Source organism: Monodelphis domestica, chromosome 6 (genome assembly GCF_027887165.1).
Source record: "Monodelphis domestica isolate mMonDom1 chromosome 6, mMonDom1.pri, whole genome shotgun sequence".
NCBI lineage: Eukaryota > Metazoa > Chordata > Mammalia > Didelphimorphia > Didelphidae > Monodelphis > Monodelphis domestica.
In genome coordinates, this window is record NC_077232.1 from 269,855,333 (window position 1) to 269,879,239 (window position 23,907).

Genomic DNA, 23,907 nt, shown 5'->3' on the forward strand with positions numbered 1-23,907 from the left:
TATCTCTCTTAAGTATTTCTATCTCCATTACAACTAGGCACCCTGAGGTTTCCCCTAGTATCTCTCTAGTCACAAGCCAGAGCATATCATTTATTATAACTAGAAATATTCTCCACAGATTATCCTATTTCTAATACACTTACATCAATACATAGTACACTTAGTATTGATTCTAAGGCAGAAGGTAAGAGTTTAAAAAAAAGAAGAAAACCATTATAGGGTTTTATTAAAATAATATGTAAAACTAAATGTAAAAATATGCTCTTTATGAATACTCCTCTGGCAGTTAAGACAAGACAACTGACTGAGCAAACAAATTAGCTATACTTTTGGGGGCTTTAAACAGCTAAGATCTGAAGAAATTTCAGTCACTCTAGAGTGAGATTTCAAAAAACTGGAACTACTTCTGAAAGAGATTCCATTTGGAGCAGAGTTGGGAATCTCTTTTTTCCCCACCTCTCTAAGCCCCATCATTAGCCATGTGGCATTTTTTTTTAACCCTTACCTTCTGTCTTAGAATTGATATTAAGTATTGGTTTCAAGGCAGAAGAGTGCGTAGAACTAGGCAATGGAAGGTTAAGTGACTTCCCTAGGGTCACACAGCTAGGATGTGTCTGATATATATACAAATATAAATATCTGTTTATTGCTTCCCCATTAGATTATAAGTTGTTTGAGGACAAGGCCTACCTTGTGCCTTTTTTTTGGTATCCCCAGTACTTAGCAAAGTACCTGGCATATAATAGGCACTTAAAAAATATGTATTGTTTGAATGATCTTTCTGTTCTGTTCCACAATCTTCCTAAACATAGTATTTCTCACAAGTATATAAAAACCAGAAATATTTTTTGAAATTTGAACTTATTATACAGATTGACAACACTGTTTAAGACCTACAAGTTGTATGTTTGAAACACTTGTCCTCATAACAAAGGCAATCCTTTTTATAACTACATAATCAATTTACTATTTCAATAATCATAGTAGCATTTCAAAACATTTTTATTCCTTGTCAAACCACACATGGCTGGCCTTTCAATTAGTCTTGAGATTGAGAACCTTGCCTCATTCACTGATAAAACTGAAGCCATTCACAAAGTGCTCCCTCTTTTCTCCTCTACTTTATCCCATATCACTATGAGGATTTCCCCCACTTTCTCCTCCTTCAACCTAGTTGCACCCATCTCCTTGCCAAGACATTTCATCTTCTCCAGTGATAAGTCACTGTACGTAGAATCTTTCATGTTTTGTTATTTCTTTGGGGCAGAAAAAATATCCACTTAACAATATTGTCCATTATGGTGCTGCTAAGCATTGGAGATAAGAAGCAAAGCAAAAACTAGTCCCTGCTCTCAGAGAGCACATAGTATAATGGAGGCGACAGAAAACAAGACAGACACAGGAGGCTGAAGATAATATGAAAGTTGGTGCTAAAATTAAAGAGGATTAGGAAAGAGTTCTTACCTCCCTGGGACTTTAGTTGAGATCTAGAAGAAGCCAAGAAAGATAGGAGGTGGGTATGAGGAAGGAGAGCATTCCCAACATGAAGAATAGTCAGGGAAAATGTTGAAAGTCTGTTAATATGTTTGGGGAGCTATAAGGATTATACTATTGGATCAAAAAATATACAGAGGAAAGTAAAATATGGAGAATGAAAAGGTGAATGAAAAAAAGCAGGTTATAAAAGGCTTTGAAAGGCAAATTGGAACTTTATATTTGATCTTGGAGAACACAGGAGGCCGCTAAGGTTTAATGAATGTGTGTATCAAAAAGAGAGGGGGAAGAGTTGGGGGAGTGGGGAGATATGGTCAGAACTATGTTTTAGGAAGATCAATTTGACTTTTGAATGGGGAGGAATTGGAGGGGAGAGAGCCGTAAGGTAGGCTATTTATTACAATAGTCCCTGTGTGCACTGATGAGGGCCTTCACAGGGGCAATTGCAGTACCAAAAGAGAGAATATAGCAGCAATGTCCCCAAAAAGTAGAAAGAGCAAGAACTGGATCCAGTTATTGGATATGGAGGATGAGAGAGAATAAGGAGTTAAGGATGACACCTTATTAGGGAAGTCGGGAAGAGGGGAAGTTTTAGAAGAGATACCTAGCTTTGGGTGTGTTACATTTAATCTATGGGATATCCACTTTGAGAAATCTAAAAGGCAATAGGAGGTGTGAGAATGGTGATCAGGAGAGACTTTAAGAAGAAATAAGTAGATCTGAGAGTCATGAACAGAAATGATAACTGAATGCACCAAGTGCAAGATTTAGGAAAGGACACAGAAAAAAAAAATGGTTAGACAGGCAGGAAGAGAGCCAGGAGAGAAGTCACCAAAAACCAAAAGTATCAAAGAGAAGACTGTGAACACCAGAGTCAAAGGTTCCAGAAAGTTTAAGGATAACTAACCTTTTTTGAAATGACCATAAAGTCATTTACATAAATTCACATATTACACATTTATATATCATACAAAATAATAATAATTATTCTCTGAGCAAAAGTCTCAGCCCTAACAAGGGCAAATGTCTATGAATTCTAGATGTTTCCAGACTTTGTTTTTACTTTGCTTCTTTGCTATGGAACTTTTCCTGCAAGTATTAGTGTAACAATCAGAAAACTGAAAAGATAGAAGGCCAAGGTCAATTTAACCAAAGTTGGTCATTTCTGTAGCTATGTTAATAGATGTTTCTTCATATAAATAGGATTATCTGAGAAGATTCAGTATATAATCAACTTAAAACATGCATGGCTTTTAATATTAATCTAATTAGTTTGAATTATTCATGACCTTCTTCATCGCATACCACTCAACTAGTGTTAGGGCTAGAGAACTGACACAATTTAAAAGATATTAATTTGAAATAGTACTTCATTTGAGAAAATTTTAGAATTATGTAAGTTCCCACTTATTTTTGTATACTTGTATGCAACAATTTTAAATGCCTTTAAAAGGAGTCCCTTCTCAGTTCTAAAATTCTATGATTCTCTAAATATTGATATTTGTAATCAAAATTTTAAAATGAATTCATAAACTACCAAGAAAAAAAAACAGGAAAACATAAAAACAGCAATATATTTATTTTCCTGATGAAGCTGCAAAAGGAGCTCAGTTACTTCCAATATATTTTACATACTATGAAAACAATCCATTTCAAAAAGAAAAAGGTTATGAATTTGTTTCTGAAGACATGATAATGGAATGATAAAACTGAAATGCCAAATAAAGTTACATAGTACCTGCATTCCTTCCTACTAAAGTCTAATAAGCAATTCTGATCTCTTTAATTACAGGTGGTAAACTTGGGAAGAAAGCTATAATAAGGTTTAAAAATGATTATAGGAGAGAATCTTTAATAGTAGGCTGTAAGTCTACCATAATATCTACCATGATAGGTATTTAGCCTAGGAAAAAAAAAAGGCTCAAGTCTTACTTTGGAATCATTCAGTATATAGGAGAGTACTAAAAGTTTTGCCAGATGATTCTCAGATCTCTTTATCTGGTCCTAACCTCAATCCTGATTTCCAGGTGTGTCTTTAAATACCTCTAAACTTTTGACAACTCAAAAATAAATGTCCCATAGATATCTTAAATTTGACATGTCCAGAAATGAACTAATTTTTTTCTCCTGTTAAAATTTAGCTCAAATGCCACCTTCAATAAGAAGCCTATGCTGATACTCTTTAATGTTAGTGCCTTCCCTTCACTTATTATTTCTCATTCATCTCCTATATATCTTGTTGGTATTTAGTTTCCCCCCATTACAGTCATCCAGGGCAAGAGTTGTTTTTTGCCTTCCTTTTCATCTTCAGTACTTTAGCACATGGTAAGTGCTTAATAAATGCTCAATGGCAACTTCTGTCTCTGAACAAAGTTTTAACTTGCTCAATTATTTTACTGACTTTATATTGATTTGTCCTTTTTCTATAAATTTAAAAGACCCAGAAGAAAGGAAAGGAGCAAGAAACAATACTTTAAGAAGAAAAACAGTAACAGGAAAAAACAGGAGTCCACAATCACAGCTTTGGGGTGGTTTTTGTTATTGTTGTTGTGAACTTAATTGTTCATCCTTCATTTCAAAAGGGACCAGTGACATCATCCCATGATATCTTGACTGGGTGCAGGAATTATTTTTAAGTAAGGCAAAGTTGCACAAAATCATCAGCCTCACTCTTCAAGTCAGAGAAGTCTAGCGATGAGACATAAGTCAGGATGACTGGTGATGGCCCAGGATGCAGTGGATATGTTGGTGTCTTCAATATCTGACCAAGTTCTAAACCCTCTATAGCACCTTCCTAGTTGCTGGAAAAAATTATTCTTATCCACCCATTCGGCCAGGAGAAATCTTCATATACTTAAGGTAGACATCCCCCTAAATCACCAAGAGATTTGAGGTCTGTCACCCTCAACCTGGTATAGGTTGATCACTGAGATAGTTAAGTTCCTGAGGTGTGGCCATTGTGAATACTATAGTTTCTTGGAGCCACAGGTGAAAAGCAGACACCAAAGGCAGATAAGCATCCCTGAAAAGGGCTGAACTTAATTAAAAAAAAAAAAGGGTGGTGTGTCCCCACATACCAAACAGAAGACGGTAAGTGAAACTATGAATTTCTTTTCTATATTCTTAAGTTAATAATAAATTGAATTTTACAGCTTGTTAACCTGCTTGCGTGTCCCCTTAAATTTCTTCTGTCTTCTGCTCAGCTTTTCAAAATGTTTCAATGGTCTTCCTTTTTCTTCTTTTTTTGGCATCATCATTACTAATCACTCTCTCCCACAACTCTCACCTCTGAATTAAAAATATTTAATAAAAACAAAAAGAAATCTTGTAACAAATAAACATAGTTAATGAAAACAAAACCATGCTAAGGCCATATCCAAAAACGTATGTCCTCTGGGTCCATGAAAAGCATGCTACTCAACTTCAGGCACAGAATTAGTACATATTTGTTATGTTTTGTTTTTCTTTTCTTTTTTCAGAGGTATGAGGGAATAAGAAAACATACTGCATCATACTTCTCCATACTGGAGACAGGGTTGTTGGCTGCTTGATTTGAATTCTCACAGATGATTTTCTCTCAAATGGTCTTGTTTCTGTATCTACTGTTCTCTAGTTTCTACTCACTCCATGTCAGTTTCTCCTTCCGAGAATATTTTGAAATAATCTCTTTCATCAGTTTTTTAATATTTTCCATTACAAGTCTATACTTCAATTTATTTTGCTACTTCCTATTTGATGAGTGTTCTATTTATTTCCAGTTCTTTGATTTGTGTGTGTGTGTGTGTGTGTGTGTGTGTGTGTGTGTGTGTTTCCTATTTAATCTCCCCATTAGGATAAGGAAGTTTGTTTTGTTTTACTTACACATATTCCCTTCTTGGTATTATCCTACCAAAACCATGTCTTCCCTAACTTTCTCTGTCTCTCTTTCTCTGTTTTGGCACTTTGCCCCACTTGTTCTTATCTCTCGTAAGCATCTAGCAAATAATAGTGTGTGTGTGTCCAAGCCTGCTCTTCTAACCCCTTTTATCCATGTTTGTAGTTTTCTTATCTCATACTCCCAATTAGGAAAAAGACTAAGTTCCCTTGTTTCTTCTTTCAACAATCATGTATTCCTTTTATTGACTCTCTTCTTTCATTCTTAAAACTCAAACCTAACCAATCCATTTCCTGCACCTTTATTTTTAATTGATAAACTCCCTCATGTTTATGAAAACACACACACACACACACACACACACACATCTTTTTTTAACGGGTATCTCTAGATTTTTCTCTTTTCATTTTCAAAGTTCCTACTCACCTCTGGTCTTTTCATTAATGCTTAAAAATTCTTTTCTCAATTCTATTAAAGGTGCATTTTCTTCCCTAAGGTTTGCTATATTAAGTTTATCTTGGTTGTGCACCCAGATCTTTTGCCTTTTTGGCAAACTTTGTTTCATGATCTCCTTTTTAATAGCAGAAGCGATCAGATGCTGGGTATTCCTGACAGGTTTCTTCTTATTTGAATTTCCGATGATCATGGAGTTCATATTTATATTTTCATTTTTCACTGTGTTTCTAATAGGTCAGGGTAGGTTTCATTTACAATGTCTTAAAATAGAGTACTCAAACTTTTAAAAAATCATGTTTTTTTTTAATTGCCAATGATTTTAAAAATATTTCACCTGGGTCTACTTACCCAATCAGTTATTTTTGAAAATAGATATTTCACATGTTTTTAAATATCTTTATGAATATATATATATATATTAAAAAAATTTTTTTCTCCTCATAAAATCACTGATCTCTGTTTGGACTGTTTTCCCTTTTCAGGGAACTCATCATCAGGCCAAGGTTTATCACTTTCTATTCTAAGTTATTTGTTCTCCTGAGAGTCCCTTGCTTCATTTCTTTAAAGTATCCACATGGTCCTATGGTTTTTTATTTTTTTCCTTTCAGTCTTTGGATCCATTATAATTCTTTATAGCAATGGTTGTCTTCACCCCTCTAACCTTCATTCCTGAATTAAGGCTTTGTGTCAAGATGATGTTCTTAACCCTACCCTTCTGTATTTCTGAGTCATCTGCCCTACTTGGTTCAAATCCAGATCACTTGGGTTCCTATAATATAATTTCTTGGGATCCTTGAGATTTAAGGGGTCACTGTGACATTTCAGCACAGTGTGCCAAGGATTTCAAAGTGTCTGATTCTGAACATTTTTGTGCCCACTGTTGAACCTTGTCATGTCCAAGGACCATATTGTGAACTTCCAACAATTCTGAGCCTATATTGTCAGAGTTCTTCTCTTTCTGGCTCTGGGTAAATAGATTTGTAGATTCCAAGTGCCTATGTCCAATCTCTCTTCTTTCCTTCCATCTTGTTTTCTTGGCTGGGACTGGGCTTCTTCTTATGGTCCCTGGGTCTCCAAATAACTTCTAGTTCTCAAATAACTTAGGCCCTTCTAGTGCTGAAGAAGTCATTATAGTTTCTCACTGAATTTCCTGATCATGACTCAACCAGCTGTTCTTTTTTTGTCTTTGCTGGAAAAAGTGCGTCAAGACTTAGGCCTGCTTCATCCGGGCACCTCATATCCCACACAGCCTGCTCCTGGATCAGCAATCAAGACAAGCTATCAAGAATTTTTTTTTTCTAGTATAATTAGGAAAATAAAGTACATATTAAGAAAAAAGAAAGAACTGTTTCTGAAAATTCTTAGACATTAGAATCAAAAGAAAGGAAACTGATGTTTGTGGCATATGTATTTGCTTGATTTTGCACAACAGTGTGGAATGTTTCTCTGGAGGAAATAGCTGTGTCAAAGTAGGAAAACAACATCAGAAAGTGGCCCAGCTTTTGACAAAGCACAATGGAAACATGCTGTCTACTGAACTAGATGACATCTTGGGCTCCTTTCAGCTTTGTCTGTAAGTCTGTGGTATGAATGCTCATTGGGACTGGGCCTATGATTAAACTATTATAAGAACTTCTAGATGAAGAAACTCCTTCTACAAAAGTTTGTAATATGCAGCAAGTTACCCAGAGCATTGAGAAATACAATAATCTGCTAGACATGACCAATACAGGTCAGAGACTGACAATCAGTTTCCTGAGAGGCTGACTCTTTATCCACAAAACCATACAGATTAAAACTAAAGATAAGTCAGACGTGGTTCTACATGCCTAACAATCCCAACTACCAGGAAAATGAGGCTGATTGAGCTCTTAAACTTAGGAGCTTTTGACTTTGTAACGGGCAAAGACAATGAAGCATTCTTATTGTTTGTAACCATGGAAAAAGGGGGAATGTATAGTAGAAGAAGGAAAGAAAGAGGTTGTCTAATGAGCCCAGGTTGAAAAATGAGCAGGTCAAATTTGTTATGCAGACTTGAGTAGAATCCGCACTTCAAGCTTAGACAAACCAGGCAAGCCTAGCTTTAAAAATAAATACACCAATAAAAAGGCACTCTTTCAGAAATTAATATAACTTGATTCTAGTGCTTTCCTTTCTTTAATTATGTCCTATCATTTTGTATATAGCTTGCTTTGTAAGTATTTGCATGTTGTCTCCCTGATTATATTGTAAGCTCCATTGAGGGCATGGACTGTCTTTTGATCCTTTTTGTATTCCCAGAGGTTAACACAGTGCCTGGCATATAAGAGGCACTTAATAAAGGTTTTCTGAAATTGAATTGTAGAGAGCAAAATATTAGAAGATAAATAAAAGACATTAAGAAAGAGAAATTTTAAAACTGCCCCTTTATGTCAGATCCACTATGTTTGCTGAAATAAAACAAATACTTTTAATAGTTAATTTGGTTTATTTAAAAGCTAAGAATCATTATATAGAGATCATCCACTACTATGAATAACACTATGACCTAGCCACCAGAAATTCATGACAAACATACAATATAAACAAATGTGTTTCAATCTGGAGGGGCCATAGTGCATTAGACTGAAATGTGAGAAAAATTAGTCAAGAAGTAAAAGACAAATCTAAATGTCATTTTAATCTTTTTTGATACAGAATTCATCTTTGCTATTATCAAAACAACAGACTTTGATATGACTTAGAATCCCCTTGACTACTGAAAGAAATATAAACCAAAGAACAGACCTTCAACTTATAGACTGTATGAAAAGAAAAAAGATATCAAGAAAGGAGTGGAAAATTAAAGAACAAAGAAAGGAAATGCAAATGCTAATGGTAAAAGAAAAGTGAAATGGAAACAGTAATCAAAAGACTGTAAAAAGGCACTGCAGTGATTTCTGTCCATTAAAAATATGCATTTTTCACTAGAGCACCAATAAATATGAAGTCTTTCTTAAAAAGAATAATACTATTTTTATGTATATATAGTATTGGTATCAATCAATCAATCAATAAAGATATATATGTAAACCCTTATGTTAGAATGGATACCAAATATCAGTTCCAAGGCAGAAGAGTAGTAAGAGTAATGCAACTGAGCTAAGTGACTTGTCCAGTGTCACATAGCTAAGAAGTGTCTTGAATCCAAATTTGAACCCAGGACCTTTCATCTCCAGACCTGGCTTTCTATCCACTAAACCATCCAGCTACCCCAAGTAAGTCTTTTTTTAAAAATAATCATTTAAGAAATGAAATAATGGCTTGTCTAATAAATCTTAAGTGTAAGCCAAAAATAAAAAAGGAGAATTTTAATATATAATAATCATGCACAATATTCTTTAGTGCTAATAGAAAATAACCAATGAAATATTTTGATGCATTTTTACTTTTGCAATAATTCTAAATGTGAAAATTAACAAATTTTGTCAATAGAGGACAGTTCTATTAGTTACCTTCACTGCTAAAATTCCCCATGGATCTTGATAACAAATTCTTAATTACCTGCATTTGTGTTTGATCCCTGGAGAAGAATTGTCAAGGTCTCCATAACCAGCAAAGCCAGTTGCTTCTGGTCTTCCACTGAACTATTGTTTTTTGAATCCCCTTAAAAAAAGAAAGCTTCAGTCATTTAATTCAGATAAATAAATAAGTTTACTTCCACCACTACTCTTAAATTTTGGTTTTGGCATTTCTATTTTCAAGTGTAATTATGAGAAAAGAACCATCATTAATGCTAATATGTCATTAATAATAAAAATCACTTGAAAAAATTTATGAACTAAATATTCAAAATTGACCAGAAGGCTAAAAGCCAAAATTCTGCATAAAGAATAAGGCTGAAGGTATGATGGGCAGTTCCTAAAAAATATTAAATGCTGCTTCTACAAAGAAGAAAAATGTCAAAAACTGAACAAATCACAATGCCCAAAAAGGTGAAAGAGAAATAAACAATTAATAGAAATAAATGCAAACTTTGATAGATAACTATCATCAGATTCAGATTTACATACCAAAACATTAAAAAAAAATTTTTTTGTCACCAACTTTAAATATAGAGGAATTGTATTTTTTTTAACCTTAACATAACTATTACAATCTTGCACTTCTTTGGTCATTTTTACGAAGTCTCACAAGGGAGCAAATATAAAGGCAAGTAGCTCCTGGGAATTTTTCCTCAAGGTTTTTATAATTTAATAATGCTAGTAAGTCATTCAAGCCAAAGAAAAAGGGGCCTTTGTCCCCAACCCATGCAAACTGCTTCCTGGAACTGTATTTGCCAATCAAGAAATGAGAACATGGAAAATAGAATACATTACCTTGCTCATTCAGAGCCTGAGGATCTTTCAAGAAGGCAGCATATTTATGCAAGAGGTTTACCATTACCTCCAGAAGGCCCACCTCCCTGAATACATCTTTAAATATATAATCATGTCGTGTGAACTTAAGAAGAGTTTTTGTGGCAATGATGCTACACTGGTAAGAAGAGCTGGATTTTAAGAGAATGCTGACACTGATAAGCTCTTTACAAGGAATATAATTTAAACTGAAAACAACAAATTCTAGCATCTCAAAATATTTGGTCTGCACTTCTGGCAGCTTAGAAATCTTCTCTGCAAACTGGGACAATGTGTGTTGTGACTCCAAGATGAAATAGTTTGCATTGTCAGCTATGTAGATATTTGTGATGGCATCAAGGATGATTTGTGGAAGATAGTTCGTTTTTGCTTTTAAAAATGCATTCTGGAGGACAGCAAAGGCTTGAATGTTTCTGACGCTGTGACCTGTGAAAACCAATATTATCTATTATTCCTTCTATCAACATAAACTTGACATTTCAAATAATGACAAAAGTCAGTTTTAATTCCTAGAACATGGCTTTGTACATAATGCTCAGAATTTTTTTTTAAATCAAGGGTTACTTAAAATAAGTTAATAATAAATACTTCTTCCAAAAATTGCACTCTACCTGGTCATATGATCAAGAAGAGAGAAGACTGGACATTTTCTCTGATTCTCACAATCACTTAGCTTTTCCAAAATATGAATCATGCACAAGAGTTGAAGCAATGTCACCTGTCTTCCATGAACAAGACACTTCATTGCATGACTCTGGGCATTCTCTCTGCCTATTTTCCAGTCAGGAATACTCTCCCTCTTCCACTCAACTCCCTGGCTTCCTTTAAGTCCCTACTAAGAGCCTACCTCCTTTTGGGTACCTTTCTCAATCCTTCTTAATTCCAATGCATTTTCTATTAATTATTTCTGTGTAAGGTATGCTTCATTTATATTGGTTCAGTAGAAGGGAAGGTAGGAAGGGGGAGGGTTCAGAGGGAAAGATAAAGAGTTCCATTTTGGACATAACTGAGTTTGCTGGATGTTCACTTACAGGTATCTGAAAGACATCTGAAAGAAAGAAAGGAGGAGTATGGAGAAAAGTGGCAACTAGGAGATCCTTTTTAACTTTGGAGAGCAGTTTTGGTGAGATGATAAGCTTGGAAGCCAAAATGCAAGAAGATAAGGAAAGTGCAAGGAGACTAACATAATGCTGACTAAAGAGGAGACCTGACTCTAAAACAATGAATGTTTTGGGGCCCTGGCCTGGGCAAAACTGTAGAGCTATAATCCCAAGCACAAACCAAGGTTTCATATTTTTTATTTAATTTTGCATCTTGGAGGTTCAATTAGATCTTTCTGCATTTCTATCATCCAAAGGGCTCCAGAGTTGAAAGCTACTCTTTTTTTTTCTTCCCAATTTAAACATTATTTTATTTGGTCATTTTCAAACATTATTCATTGGAAACAAAGATCATTTTCTTTTCCTCCCCCCCTCCCACCATCCCTCCTCTAGCCAACACACAATTCCACTGGGTATCACATGTTTCCTTGATTCAAACCCATTTCCGAGTTGTTGGTATTTATATTAGGGTGTTCATTTAGGTCTCTCCTCATTCATGTCCCCTCAACCCCTGTAGTCAAACTGTTGCTTTTCTTCGGTGTTTTTATTCCCACAATTTGTCCATTGCTTGTGGATAGTGTTTTTTTCTCTTAGATCCCTGCAGAATGTTCAGGGACATTGTATTGACAAGAATGGAGAAGTCCATTACGTTCTATTGTACCACAGTGTTTCAGTCTCTGAGTACAATGTTTTCCTGGTTCTGCTCCTCTCACTCTGCATCACTTTCTGGAGGTTGTTCCAATCTCCATGGAATTCCTCCATTTTATTATTCCTTTTAGCACAATAGTATTCCATCACCAGCATATACCACAATTTGTTCAGCCATTCCCCAATTGAAGGGCATCCCCTCATCTTCCAATTTTTGGCCACCACAAAGAGCTCAACTATGAATATTCTTGTACATGTCTTTTTCCTTATTAGCTCTTTGGGGTACAAGCCCAGCAGTTCTATGGCTGGATCACAGGGCAGACAGTCTTTTATCACCCTTTGGGCATACTTCCAAATTGCCCTCCAGAATGGTTGGATCAATTCACAACCCCACCAGCAATGAATTAGTGTCCCGACTTTGCCACATCTCCTGTAGCATTCATTACTTTCCTTTGCGGTCATGTTGGCCAATCTTTTAGGTGTGAGGTGATACTTCAGAGTTATTTTGATTTGCATCTCTCTGATTATAAGAGATTTGGAGCACTTTTTCATGTGCTTATTAATAGTTTTGATTTCGTTGGCTGAAAACTGCCTATTCATGTCCCTTGCCCATTTATCAGTTGGAGAATGGCTTGATTTTTTGTACAATTGATTTAGCTCTTTATAAATTTGAGTAATTAAACCTTTGTCAGAGGATTTTGTTATGAAAATTGTTTCCCAATTTGTTGCTTCCCTTCTCATTTTGGTTACATTGGTTTTGTTTGTACAAAACCTTCTTAATTTGATGTAATCAAAATTGTTTATTTTACATTTTGTGCCTCTATGTCTTGTTTGGTTTTAAAGTGTTTCCCTTCCCACAGGTCTGACATGTATACTATTCTGTGTTCACCTAATTTACTTATAGTTTCCTTCTTTATGTTCAAGTCATTCACCCATTCTGAGTTTATCTTGGTGTAGGGTGTGAGGTGTTGATCCAAAACTAATCTCTCCCACACTGTCTTCCAGTTTTCCCAGCAGTTTTTGTCAAATAGTGGGTTTTTGTCCCAAAAGCTGGGGTCTTTGGATTTGTCATACACTGTCTTGCTGGGGTCACTTACCCCAAGTCTATTCCACTGATCCTCCTTTCTGTCTCTTAGCCAGTACCAAATTGTTTTGATGACCACTGCTTTATAATAGAGTTTGAGATCTGGGACTGCAAGACCACCTTCCTTTTTATTTTTTTTCATGATTTCCCTGGATATCCTTGATCCTTTGTTCTTCCAAATAAACTTTGTTATAGTTTTTTCTAAGTCAGTAAAAAAAATGTTTGGAAGTTCAATGGGTATGGCACTAAATAAATAAGTTTGGGTAGGATGGTCATTTTTATTATATATTGGCTCGTCCTACCCATGAGCAGTTAATGTTTTTCCAATTGCTCAAAGTCTAGTTTTAGTTGTGTGGAGAGTGTTTTGTAGTTGTGTTCATATAGTTCCTGTGTTTGTCTTGGGAGATAGATTCTTAGTATTTTATTTTGTCTAAGGTGATTTTGAATGGGATTTCTCTTTCTAATTCTTGCTGCTGAGCTTTGTTGAAAGCTACTCTTTGCTGAGACTGTGTGTATGCCAGATGTCCTGAGTTAAAACTAGTTTATCTACAACTCAAACTGTCATCACTGCAGCAAATGAGGACTAATCATTATCTTAAAAGTCTTCAATGGCTTCCTAGTCAGTTCAGTTCTTTGCAGGCCTGAGACATTCATAACTGCTTTGGGAAGTTATGGGTGAAGCAACTCAGTTCCAGTCTCTAGCTCAGGTGGAAGCCTATAGTGGAATTAACAGGACAGGGACCTCATACCAAAGGGGGGGCCTTCAGAACTCTGAACCTGTAGAACTTTCAAGCTGGCTGACAGGGGCTGAAGGCAGCAGCAGTCAAGTGGAAATCAAACAAGAGGCAATCCCATAGATGTGTTGCTTAGACCAAAACCTATTCCAGGAAACTGTAGAGCTTAGACCAGAGGGGAGAAATCAGACTTTGCCTCAGATCAGATGGTTTAAAAAGTACTAAAATCCAAAGGTCTCTGGCTTGTGCATGACTTTAACTACCAGGATTAACATTCAATACCCTCAATAGAGGAATAGACAAGAAATTCCTTCCAGAAGTACATAGAGTCCAGTCTTAACACTAAATACAAAATCAGGAAGAGGCCATAAAAAGCTATTTTGGTGATAAGGGATATTCAAGACATAAAGCCAGAAGAGAATAATTCCAAAACATCTACAAGCAAAGCCATAAAGAAAAACACAGCTTGGACCAAAATGCAACTAAAACCCCTGAAAGAGAAGCAATAGTAAAAGTGTTATAAATGAGTCAAATAAAAACTCCCGAAGATAAAAAGATTTATTAAAATAGTAAAAGTGTTACAAATGAGTCAAATAAAAACTCCCTAAGATAAAAAGATTTATTAAAACAAAATCAAAAAAGACTGAAACAAGAGAAAACGAAAGGTATCTGAAAGCAAAAACAACAGACCTGGAAAATAATAAAGATAATTTTAAAAAGAGTAAATAATATAACTAGACTATATCATATTTCAAGAAAACTCCCTGTCTTTTTAGAATCAGAGGGCCAAGTGGAAAGAATCCACCAGTCATCTCCTATAAGGTATCTCAAAATAAAAACTCCTAGGAATATCCCCAAAATCCAAAACTTCCATGCTAAAAACAAAACCCCCAAACTATAAGTAGATAAAAAGAAAGAATTATTTCTTGACTTTATTTTTCTTTCTCAATGTGGCAGGATATGGGGAAATGGAAGAGAAGAAAAAATCATTTTGTTCATTAAATTTTTTTGATTAAAAATATGAGAAGGAAGAAAAGAATATACAAGCAATGACAAAGATTCCTCAAGAATTATCATAAATATTAAGAAAAACAGTGTTTATGTAGTAGCTTGGTATTTCTAAAATATTATTTCTAAAATATTATATAGCCACATACTTCTCATTTAAGTCTCAGCTTATAAATTCAAAGATCACAATTTGAAGGCAGCAAGAGGGGCGTGAGCCTGAACAACTCTGCCATAGAGCCAAGTCTCTTACTGTCTTCACAGAAGAAGACAATAAAACGGATGTGAGAATTAATGGCAATGGGAAAAAAGGTGAGGAATGGTGAGAGATCTAAATCTAAAATGCTATTTCCTAAGGGATAGAGAGTGGTTGAGGGAACTCGCAAGTGAGTAATCTCCCAAAACATAAGCCGGTCTGCTCCTTTTCTTCAAGGCAGAGTCCTCGTGATATGCCCTATCTGAGAGCACAGAGTCAGAATGTGTCCAAGGCACAACTTGATCTTCCAGATTTCAAGTCTGTCTCTCTCCCCCATTATAATGGTTCCCTGTAACCAGTGTGAGAACCTGAGATCATCTGAATTCTGAATGGCCATCCTTACCATCCTAAGAACTGTTTCCAGAGCTGAGAAAGACGCATTGGCAGTGCTAGGAGGAACATTCATTACATGTCTCTTTTCCCAACTTTTGAACTTTTCTTCCTGTTGATATAGTGTTAATAGTGATGTCTTTGAATTGGTGTCATTGGTGTCTATGGGATTCTGAGGCCCTTACAGGAAAAGGTGTTAGAGCTACTAAAAATGGAAGATTTCCTGAATTGGTCTCAGTAAATAGTTAGTCCATTGCTCAAACAAATTTCCCTTTATCATTAATTGCTTACAAGTCAAATATTTATTCTATAATATGGCATTTGTTTGATATTTTCTTTTAACTCAGGCCATCCTTATAATGATCTGCCCACTTTATTCATTATGATTAGGTTTGCTCTGTTAGGTTATCATATAATCTTCTACCAGTCTTACTGAAATGATATCCAGCTGAATCACAAATTTGTGAAGAACTATATTGCTAAATGCAAATACTCTCAACACTCAAACAGCAGCCACAAATAATATCAGTAGCATTTTCAAGCAGTCATGTGATTTCAGGATTTTTTTCACTCAGAAATCACACAAATTCTAAAATGGCTCTTTCCACTAAATTACACAGTTTTGTATAACTCAGTCTATCAACCAGACTTTTGCTTCCCTGAGAGAAGAGAGAAAATTCCTACCTGTGTCTTTAATATTTGTGCAACAAAAATAATTGGACTTGATATGACCCTTGTGAAGCATCATTTCTTTACTTAATCATACCTCTCACTTTTTCTAAACGACAAGCCTCTTCATTTACTATTTTCAAATTTTTATATTAACCCTTTCTCTTCAGAGTTATTTACAGATCATTTCCTAAGAAATATCCTCAACTATTATAGTGAATCAACTGGGTCTCCTAATTAGCAAAATAGTGTACTTTATCCTGGTTTTAACATCTTATTTACCACTTTATCCTTCTCCAAATCCTTTTCCAGGTATTTTAAATGATTTTATAGTTCTCTTATTTTTACACTGAAGGTCTATTCCTATTATTAAGAGTTTCAGTACCCATTAACTCATAATTCTTATTAAACATATCAGTCACCATTTTAAGTAGTTATCACATTAAAATTGCATTTCATAAAATAATAGAACTAAATTTCTAATTCTATGCAATTAATAGATATCAAATAACAGGTAAATTAATGTCATTATATATGAGTCTGTGAATTATAGTAGGCTGAAAACATCAAGAGTAAGAAAAGTTGAGGCAAAAATTCTCCAAATTATTTCTAATGTGTAGGACTTGGATGTCTGAGAAGACAAGATTGTTACATGCATTCTAGACAGGGTGGGGAGGTTGGCGCTCGCTCTCTCTCTCTCTCTCTCTGTATATATATATATATATTACAACCACAGCAGCCCCCACTCTTCTCTAACTGCTAGCAGCTCATTTCCTTCTTAATCTTCTAGCTAGGTTCTAAGGAAATCAAGGACTTTGTTCTACTATTTCCTCAAAGTAATAGAAATATGCTCTTTCTCTTAAACAACACCTATCTCCTTCAATCTAAGTCTCACAGGATAATAGTTAAATAAACTTGTCTTTCACAAAGTGAAATGATACTGTTGCAATCTTTTTTTCCTCAAGAAATGGCCATTTATACTACATATTCTTATAATACCCTGGCCCATTCTACCATTACACTTAATTGACAATTTTCCAAGATAGTTTTCCCTCTTAAAAGTACATTAACTAATACTATTACCTTTAAATAAAAAAGGAAATCATTCCAATTGAAGAATTTTCTTTTCTTTTGGTCAATTTTAAGTATGTGTAAAATGGCAAATATAAAAGTATGATAATTAAAAACTTGAACAATTGACAGTTTCAAAGAGAAACACTGCATTGACACTAATGAAGAAGTCCATTACATTCGATTGTACCACAGTGTATCAGTTTCTGAGTACAATGTTTTCCTGGTTCTGCTCCTTTCTCTCTGCATCACTTCCTGGAGGTCGTTCCAATCTCCATGGAATTCCTCCACTTTATTATTTCTTTTAGCACAATAGTATTCCATTACCAACATATACCACAATTTGTTCAGCCATTCCCCAATTGACGGGAATCCCCTCATCTTCCAATTTTTGGCCACCACAAAGAGTGCAGCTATGAATATTCTTGTACAAGTCTTTTTCCTTATTGTCTCTTTGGGGTAAAAGCCCAGCAGTGCTATGGCTGGAGTCTTTTATCGCCCTTTGGGCATAGTTCCAAATTGCCCTCCAGAATGGTTGGATCAATTCACAACTCCACCAACATTAATGTCCACAACTTTGCCACATCCCCTCTAGCATTCATTACTTTCCTTTGCTGTCATGTTAGCCGATCTGCTAGGTATGAGATGATACCTCAAGAGTTGTTTTGATTTGCATCTCTCTGATTATAAGAGATTTAGAACACTTCTTCATGTGCTTATTAATAGTTTTGATTTCTTTAGCTGAAAACTGTCTATTCATGTCCCTTGCCCATTTATCAATTGGAGAATGGCTTGATTTTTTTGTACAATTGATTTAGCTCTTTGTAAATTTGAGTAATTAAACCTTTGTCAGAAGTTTCTGTTATGAAAATTGTTTCCCAATTTGTTGCTTCCCTTCTGATTTTAGTTACATTGGTTTTGTTTGTACAAACTTTTTAATTTGATGTGGTAAAAATTATTTATTTTACATTTTGTGACTCTTTCTAAGTCTTGCTTGGTTTTAAAATCTTTACCTTCCCACAGTACTGACATGTATACTATTCTGTGTTCACCTAATTTATAGTTTCCTTCTTTATGTTCAAGTCATTCACCCATTCCGAGTTTATCTGGGTGTAGGGTTTGAGGTGTTGATCCAAACCTGATCTCTCCCACACTGTCTTCCAATTTTCCTAGCAATTTTTATCAAATAGTGGATTTTTGTCCCAAAAGCTGGGGTCTTTGGATTTGTCATAGACTGTCTTGCTGAGGTCACTTACCCCAAGTCTATTCCACTGATCCTCCTTTTCTGTCTCTTAGATAGTACCAAATTATCTTGATGACCACTGCTTTAGAGTATAGTTTGAGATCTGGGACTGCAAGTCCTCCTTCCTTTGCATTTTTTTCATGATTTCCCTGGATAGCCTTGATCCTTTGTTCTTCCAAATGAACTTAGTTATGTTTTTTTTTCCTAATTCAGAAAGAAGTTTTTTGGTAATTCAATGGGTATGGCACTAAATAAGTAAATTAATTTGGGTAGGATGGTCATTTTTATTATGTTAGCTCTTCCCACCCATGAGCAATGTTTTTCAATTGTTTAGGTCTAGTTTTAATTATGTGGAGAGTGTTTTGTAGTTGTGTTCATATAGTTCCTGTGTTTGTCTCGGCAGATAGATTCCTAAGTATTTTATATCGTCTAGGGTGATTTTAAGTGGTATTTCTCTTTCTAATTCTTGCTGCTGAAATGGGTTAGAGATATATAGAAATGCTGATGACTTCTGCAGGTTTATTTGGTATCTTGCAACTTTGCTAAAGTTGTGGATTATTTCAAGTAACTTTTTGGTTGATTCTCTAAGATTCTTTAAGTAGACCATCATATCATCCACAAAGAGTGATAGCTTGGTCTCCTCATTGCCAATTTTAATACCTTCAATTTCTTTTTTCTTCTCTAATTGCTACTGCTAGTGTTTCTAGTACAATGTTAAATAATAGAGGTGGATAATGGGCATCCTTGTAGAAGAGTTGGTCTTGAGAAGACAGAAGTTGGGAAAAAACTTTCTCCTGAGGGTTACCCACTTTTTCCTGCTGGTGACTTGAAATCCTTCCCCCCAACATTTCCCAATTGAAGGGATTTTCTGAAGAGAAACCTGAGCAGACTTTTACCTCAGCTCCTGTTGCCCAGGGATGAGTCAGCCTGACTTTCTCTCAGGGGGCTCAGGCTGCCAAGGCCTGAGTTCCCCCCAAACTCAAGGAGAGAGGGGAAAGGCTTTAGATAGAGACAGGGTCCCCCTTTTCCCACTTTCCTTTTCCCATTCTTCCTTTTGCATTACCTGACATTAAAAGTTATCTGTTCCCCAAGCTGAGTGTGAGTGAACAGATAAAGTGGAGACACTTTAGTCTCGAATAGTGGAGAGGGGACAAGAGCAAATTGGGGAGAACAGGAAAAGAGAAGTAAAATGCATGAATACTGAGATGTCAATTTCCCACACTCCAGCCCGGCACTTTTTCTTTAGTGCCAGTCTCTGTCAAAATAGGGCATTTTCAGTTGAATGTGAAAATGGAAGTCAAGTTGCAGAGTTTAAAGATGAGTGAAGAGAGAAAGAGAAAGTGGAGATACCTTCTGAAGCTGGCTTTCTCAAAGAATTAGCCAAGGGGAAGAAAGAGAAGACTAGGTACTTTCAAGGATAGGGAAAATATGAGCATATTTATTGGCAGCAATTTAGCAGTCAGTAAATAAGGAAATTGAAAGAGGGCAATCTGTTGAAGAAGAAGAGAAAGAAGATCAATGATGCATGTAGAAAGGTATGGGGGCAGCTGGGTGGCTCAGTGGATTGAGAGCCAGGCCTAGAGACAGGAGGTCCTAGGTTCAAATCTGGCCTCAGACACTTCCCAGCTGTGTGACCTTGAGCAAGTCACTTGACCCCCATTGCTTAGCCCTTACCACTCTTCTGCCTTAGAGCCAATACACAGTATTGACTCCAAGATGGAAGGTAAGGCTTTTAAAGGGAAAAAAAAAGAAAGGTATGCTTTGGCAGGGAGAAAGGTTTTCTCTTCATGTAAAATAGGAATGAAGGAGAGATCAGGTTCTTTTTTTTTTTTAATGTTGATACAATTTTTGAAAAAACCCTTATCTTCCATCTTCAAGTTAATACTGTGTTTTGGTTCTATGGCAGAAGAGCAGTAAGGGCTAGGCAATGGGAATTAAGTGACACAGCTAGGAAGTGTCTCAGACCAGATTTGAATCCAGGGACCTTTCATCTATAGACCTAGCTTTCAAACTACTGAACTACCTCAATCGTTTTTGATCCATGTTCCCTCTTCCTCCCTCCTGTCCCTGAGACAACAGGTAATAGGATACGGTATATACACATGCTATCATGCAATCGATATTTCCAAGTTCATCATGTTGTGAAAGACACATATTGCTTATTGTAAGGAATTAAAATGGAGGATTTGACTAAAATACATGAAAAGTGTAAATAATATGGTAGTCCCCAATCTAAAATATTATAGCTCAAGTCAAAATGACTTCCAATAGCTTTTCTTTACAAGATAGGTGGAGAGTGAAAGTTGAGAAATAGAAAAAGAGAGTAGAGAAGATATTTAGCCTATCACATGAAATATTACCCCAGTGCTTGACTCAGCCTGGCACGACTTGTTAACCCTCGACCATAATTAATCTCTTTCCAGAACTCAGGAAAGGAAAGCCAGCTATTCACTCAGCCAAGTTCCCTCCAAGAGGCAATTCGAGCTGAAGATTGAGGATGACTCCTAAAGCCAATGACTAGTCCCAGAAATTCAGGGTTTTTATAGTGACTTCTTGCCCGTTCCCCTCTTCACAGGGGCCAATAATAGCTATCAAATTGACAAACACTGCCTTGTGGGATCCACTTCTCATCCTCTGGAGGCATAAACTCTCATCAAAAGGATTCACAATTTCCTGACTGATCAAATTGTTACCCACTTTAGCAAATGTCTTGTGAAAATTCTTACTTAGTGTCTGGTGAGGTACTAAGTAGGAGTACTAAAAGAAAATCTGATTCACACTTCACAGTCTGGTGAGGTACTAAGTAGGGGTACTTAAGTTAGTGTTAACCAAGTATAAACTCAAAATAGACAAAGAGAATAAAGAATTCCATTTTATAATATGTAAGAAAAAACTCATGAATTAAATAAAGTGAAAAATTATATGCTTCAATCTTCATTTAGACTCTATCAATTACTTTAATGGTGGTGGAGAAGTTTTTTGTCATGTGTCTCTTGGAGTTACCTTGCATCCTTACATTGCTGATAATAGTTAAGTAATTCATAGCTAATCATTGTACTTATAGTTGTTACTGTATATAATGTCCTCTTAATTGTGCTTTACATTTTAATTTTTTTTAATTTTTAGGGGGTTTTGTTCATAATTTCTTATGGCCCAATAGTATTCCATTACAATTATATACTACACTTGTTCCCCAATTGATGGGCATCCTTCATTTGTTCTTTGCCACCACAAAAAGAGCTCCCATAAACATCTTTGTACAAATATGTCCTTTTCCCCTAACTTTGATCTCTTTGGGATATAGATTGGCAGTGGTATTGCTGGGTTCATGGATATGAGCAGTTTTATGGCTCTTTGGACATGGTTCCAAATTGCTTTGCAGAAGAATGTTCACATCTCTACCAACAGTGTATTAGTATCCCAATTTTCCCCACATCCCCTCCAACATTTTATAATTTTCCTTTTTTTATGTTAGTCAATATGTCATTTTGCCATAAATTTTCCTCCCAATTTGTTGTCTTTCTTCTAATCTTGGTTGCATTGGTTTTGTTTGGCAAAAAATCTTTAAATTTAATGTAGTAAAACTTATCTATTTTATATCACATAATATACCCTATGTCTTGGTCATAAATTCTTCCCTTACACATAGATATGACAGGTATTTTGTACTTCATTTGTTTATGTTATCACCCTTTATTTCTAGATCATGCATCCATTTTGACTTTATCTTGGTATATGGCATGAGATGTTGGTCTATTCCTAGTTTTTGTCATATGGTTTTATAGGTTTCCCAGTAATTTTTGTCAAATAGTGAGTTTTCTTCCAGAAGCTTGGATCTTTGGATTTGTCCAACACTGCGTTACTACAGTCATTAACTGCTGTGTGTTGGATGCCTAATCCATTCCATTGATCTACTACTTTATTTCTTAATCCTAGATTATTTTAATGGTTGCAATTTATAATACAGTTTGAGATTGGGTATAACTAGGTCATCTTCCTTCATATTTTTTTTTATTAATCCCTTAACAGTCTTCAACTTTTGTTATTACAAATGAATCTCATTATTGTTTTTTCAAGCTGTAGGAAATAATTTTGGGATAGTTTGATTGGTATGGCACCAAGAATTGGTAAGTTAATTTAGATAGAATTGTCAATTTTATTGTATTGGCTTGGCCTACCCATGAGTAATTGATATTTTCCGAGACAGAGCAGGTTCTAAAGAAGAATGGAGAAGAGAGCAAAGCATCTTCTCAACCTCACCTCTCCATCTTCACCAAGAAAAGAAGAAAAATACAAATAGTCAAGCTAAACAAACTTGCCGATTGTCTATGAGTAAATATATATATACACACACACATTTTAAAATATCATTTATTGGGAACCTACTATGTGCTAGGTACTTTCCTAAGGCTTTCATATGTCAATTCCTTGTTGAGGCTGAACTGACTAAGAATGACCAGCTGAAGGTTGATGGGTTTTAAGTGCTTGTTACTCACTGAGGATTAAGTGAGGATTTCCTTGCAATTAGTAGAAAATTTCCTTTCTGTCCCTTGTCACAAATTTTAAAACCTTACAGCTTGTATAATGTAACCATCTGGGTTCTGCTGTTTAATTTGGATTAGAGGAACTCATTCATGTAATAAACTGAAAAGAACCATACCATCTCATCTTTTAGTCCCTCACTTAAACAGAGGTAAAGCCTGAAGTGCCCAGCCTGAAAATGAAATAATCTGAAGTTTCAGTCAAGTCCAAAGACTTAGCAGCATCTGAGACCATGTCTGTCCAGAGGCGCCTTGGTGGTCCCTCTGCAAAGTTCTCTGTCCATGTAAGAAAACTATGACCCTTTGAGCTACCCTTAATAATGCTCAGAAGAGTAAGGCCACCAATACCCAGTTGTACCACCAAGATAAAGATGGCCTTTGGTAGTAGAACAGGGATTCCCCCTGGTGATATGCACCACCTGACCCAGGGAAGAGGTTCATTTTGGGGCAATAGCAGGACATTTTCTTTCTTACATCACACTAAAGACCAGTGTTTGACCAGTCTTTGCACAAGAGGAGAGAATGCCATATTGTGAGGCTAACTTTACCAGAATCAAACTTTTGACAAGGAAACAAATTTTGAACTAATGTATCAAAACAATATAGTAACTTCAGAAGTTGCCTCTTAATAACAGCTGCTCATGAAGTTAACACATTGTTTGGGGGAGGGAGGATAAGTTAGTTTAAATGTTATGTAATGCATTTAAGCTCTTATTTAAATAAAACTGGTTTTCAGAAAGTGACCGAGGGGATTCTTTTTACTTTGCCTTTTGGTCCTAAATATCTGGCCAGTTTTCTTTTACAATTTCTAGAAATATTATATTTAGTCTCTCTCTCTCTCTCTCTCTCTCTCTCTGTCTCTGTCTCTCTCTCTCTCTCTCTCTCTCTCTCTCTGTCTCTCTCTCTGTCTCTCTCTGTCTCTCTCTCTCTCTCTCTTTTTGCATACCTTTCAGGTAGTACATTGATTATTCAATCTGTTTTCTAGGTCATATGATTTTTCTATAAACACTTTTAAGTTTTCTTTTT

General features: G+C 35.6%; 1 protein-coding gene across 19 annotated transcripts in view; it reads right to left on the reverse strand.

The window, feature by feature from the left end:
* Positions 1–23,907, reverse strand: part of WDFY3 (WD repeat and FYVE domain containing 3) — a 364,899-nt gene that overhangs the window by 204,950 nt on the left and 136,042 nt on the right. For all 19 annotated transcript variants that reach the window (XM_016423066.2, XM_056803219.1, XM_056803214.1 and 16 more), the window contains 2 exons: positions 10,162–10,626; positions 9,347–9,448 (listed from right to left, as the gene is read on the reverse strand). In XM_016423066.2, coding sequence (XP_016278552.1) covers positions 9,347–9,448; positions 10,162–10,626 — 567 coding nt within the window. The remainder of the gene's footprint in view (positions 1–9,346; positions 9,449–10,161; positions 10,627–23,907) is intronic.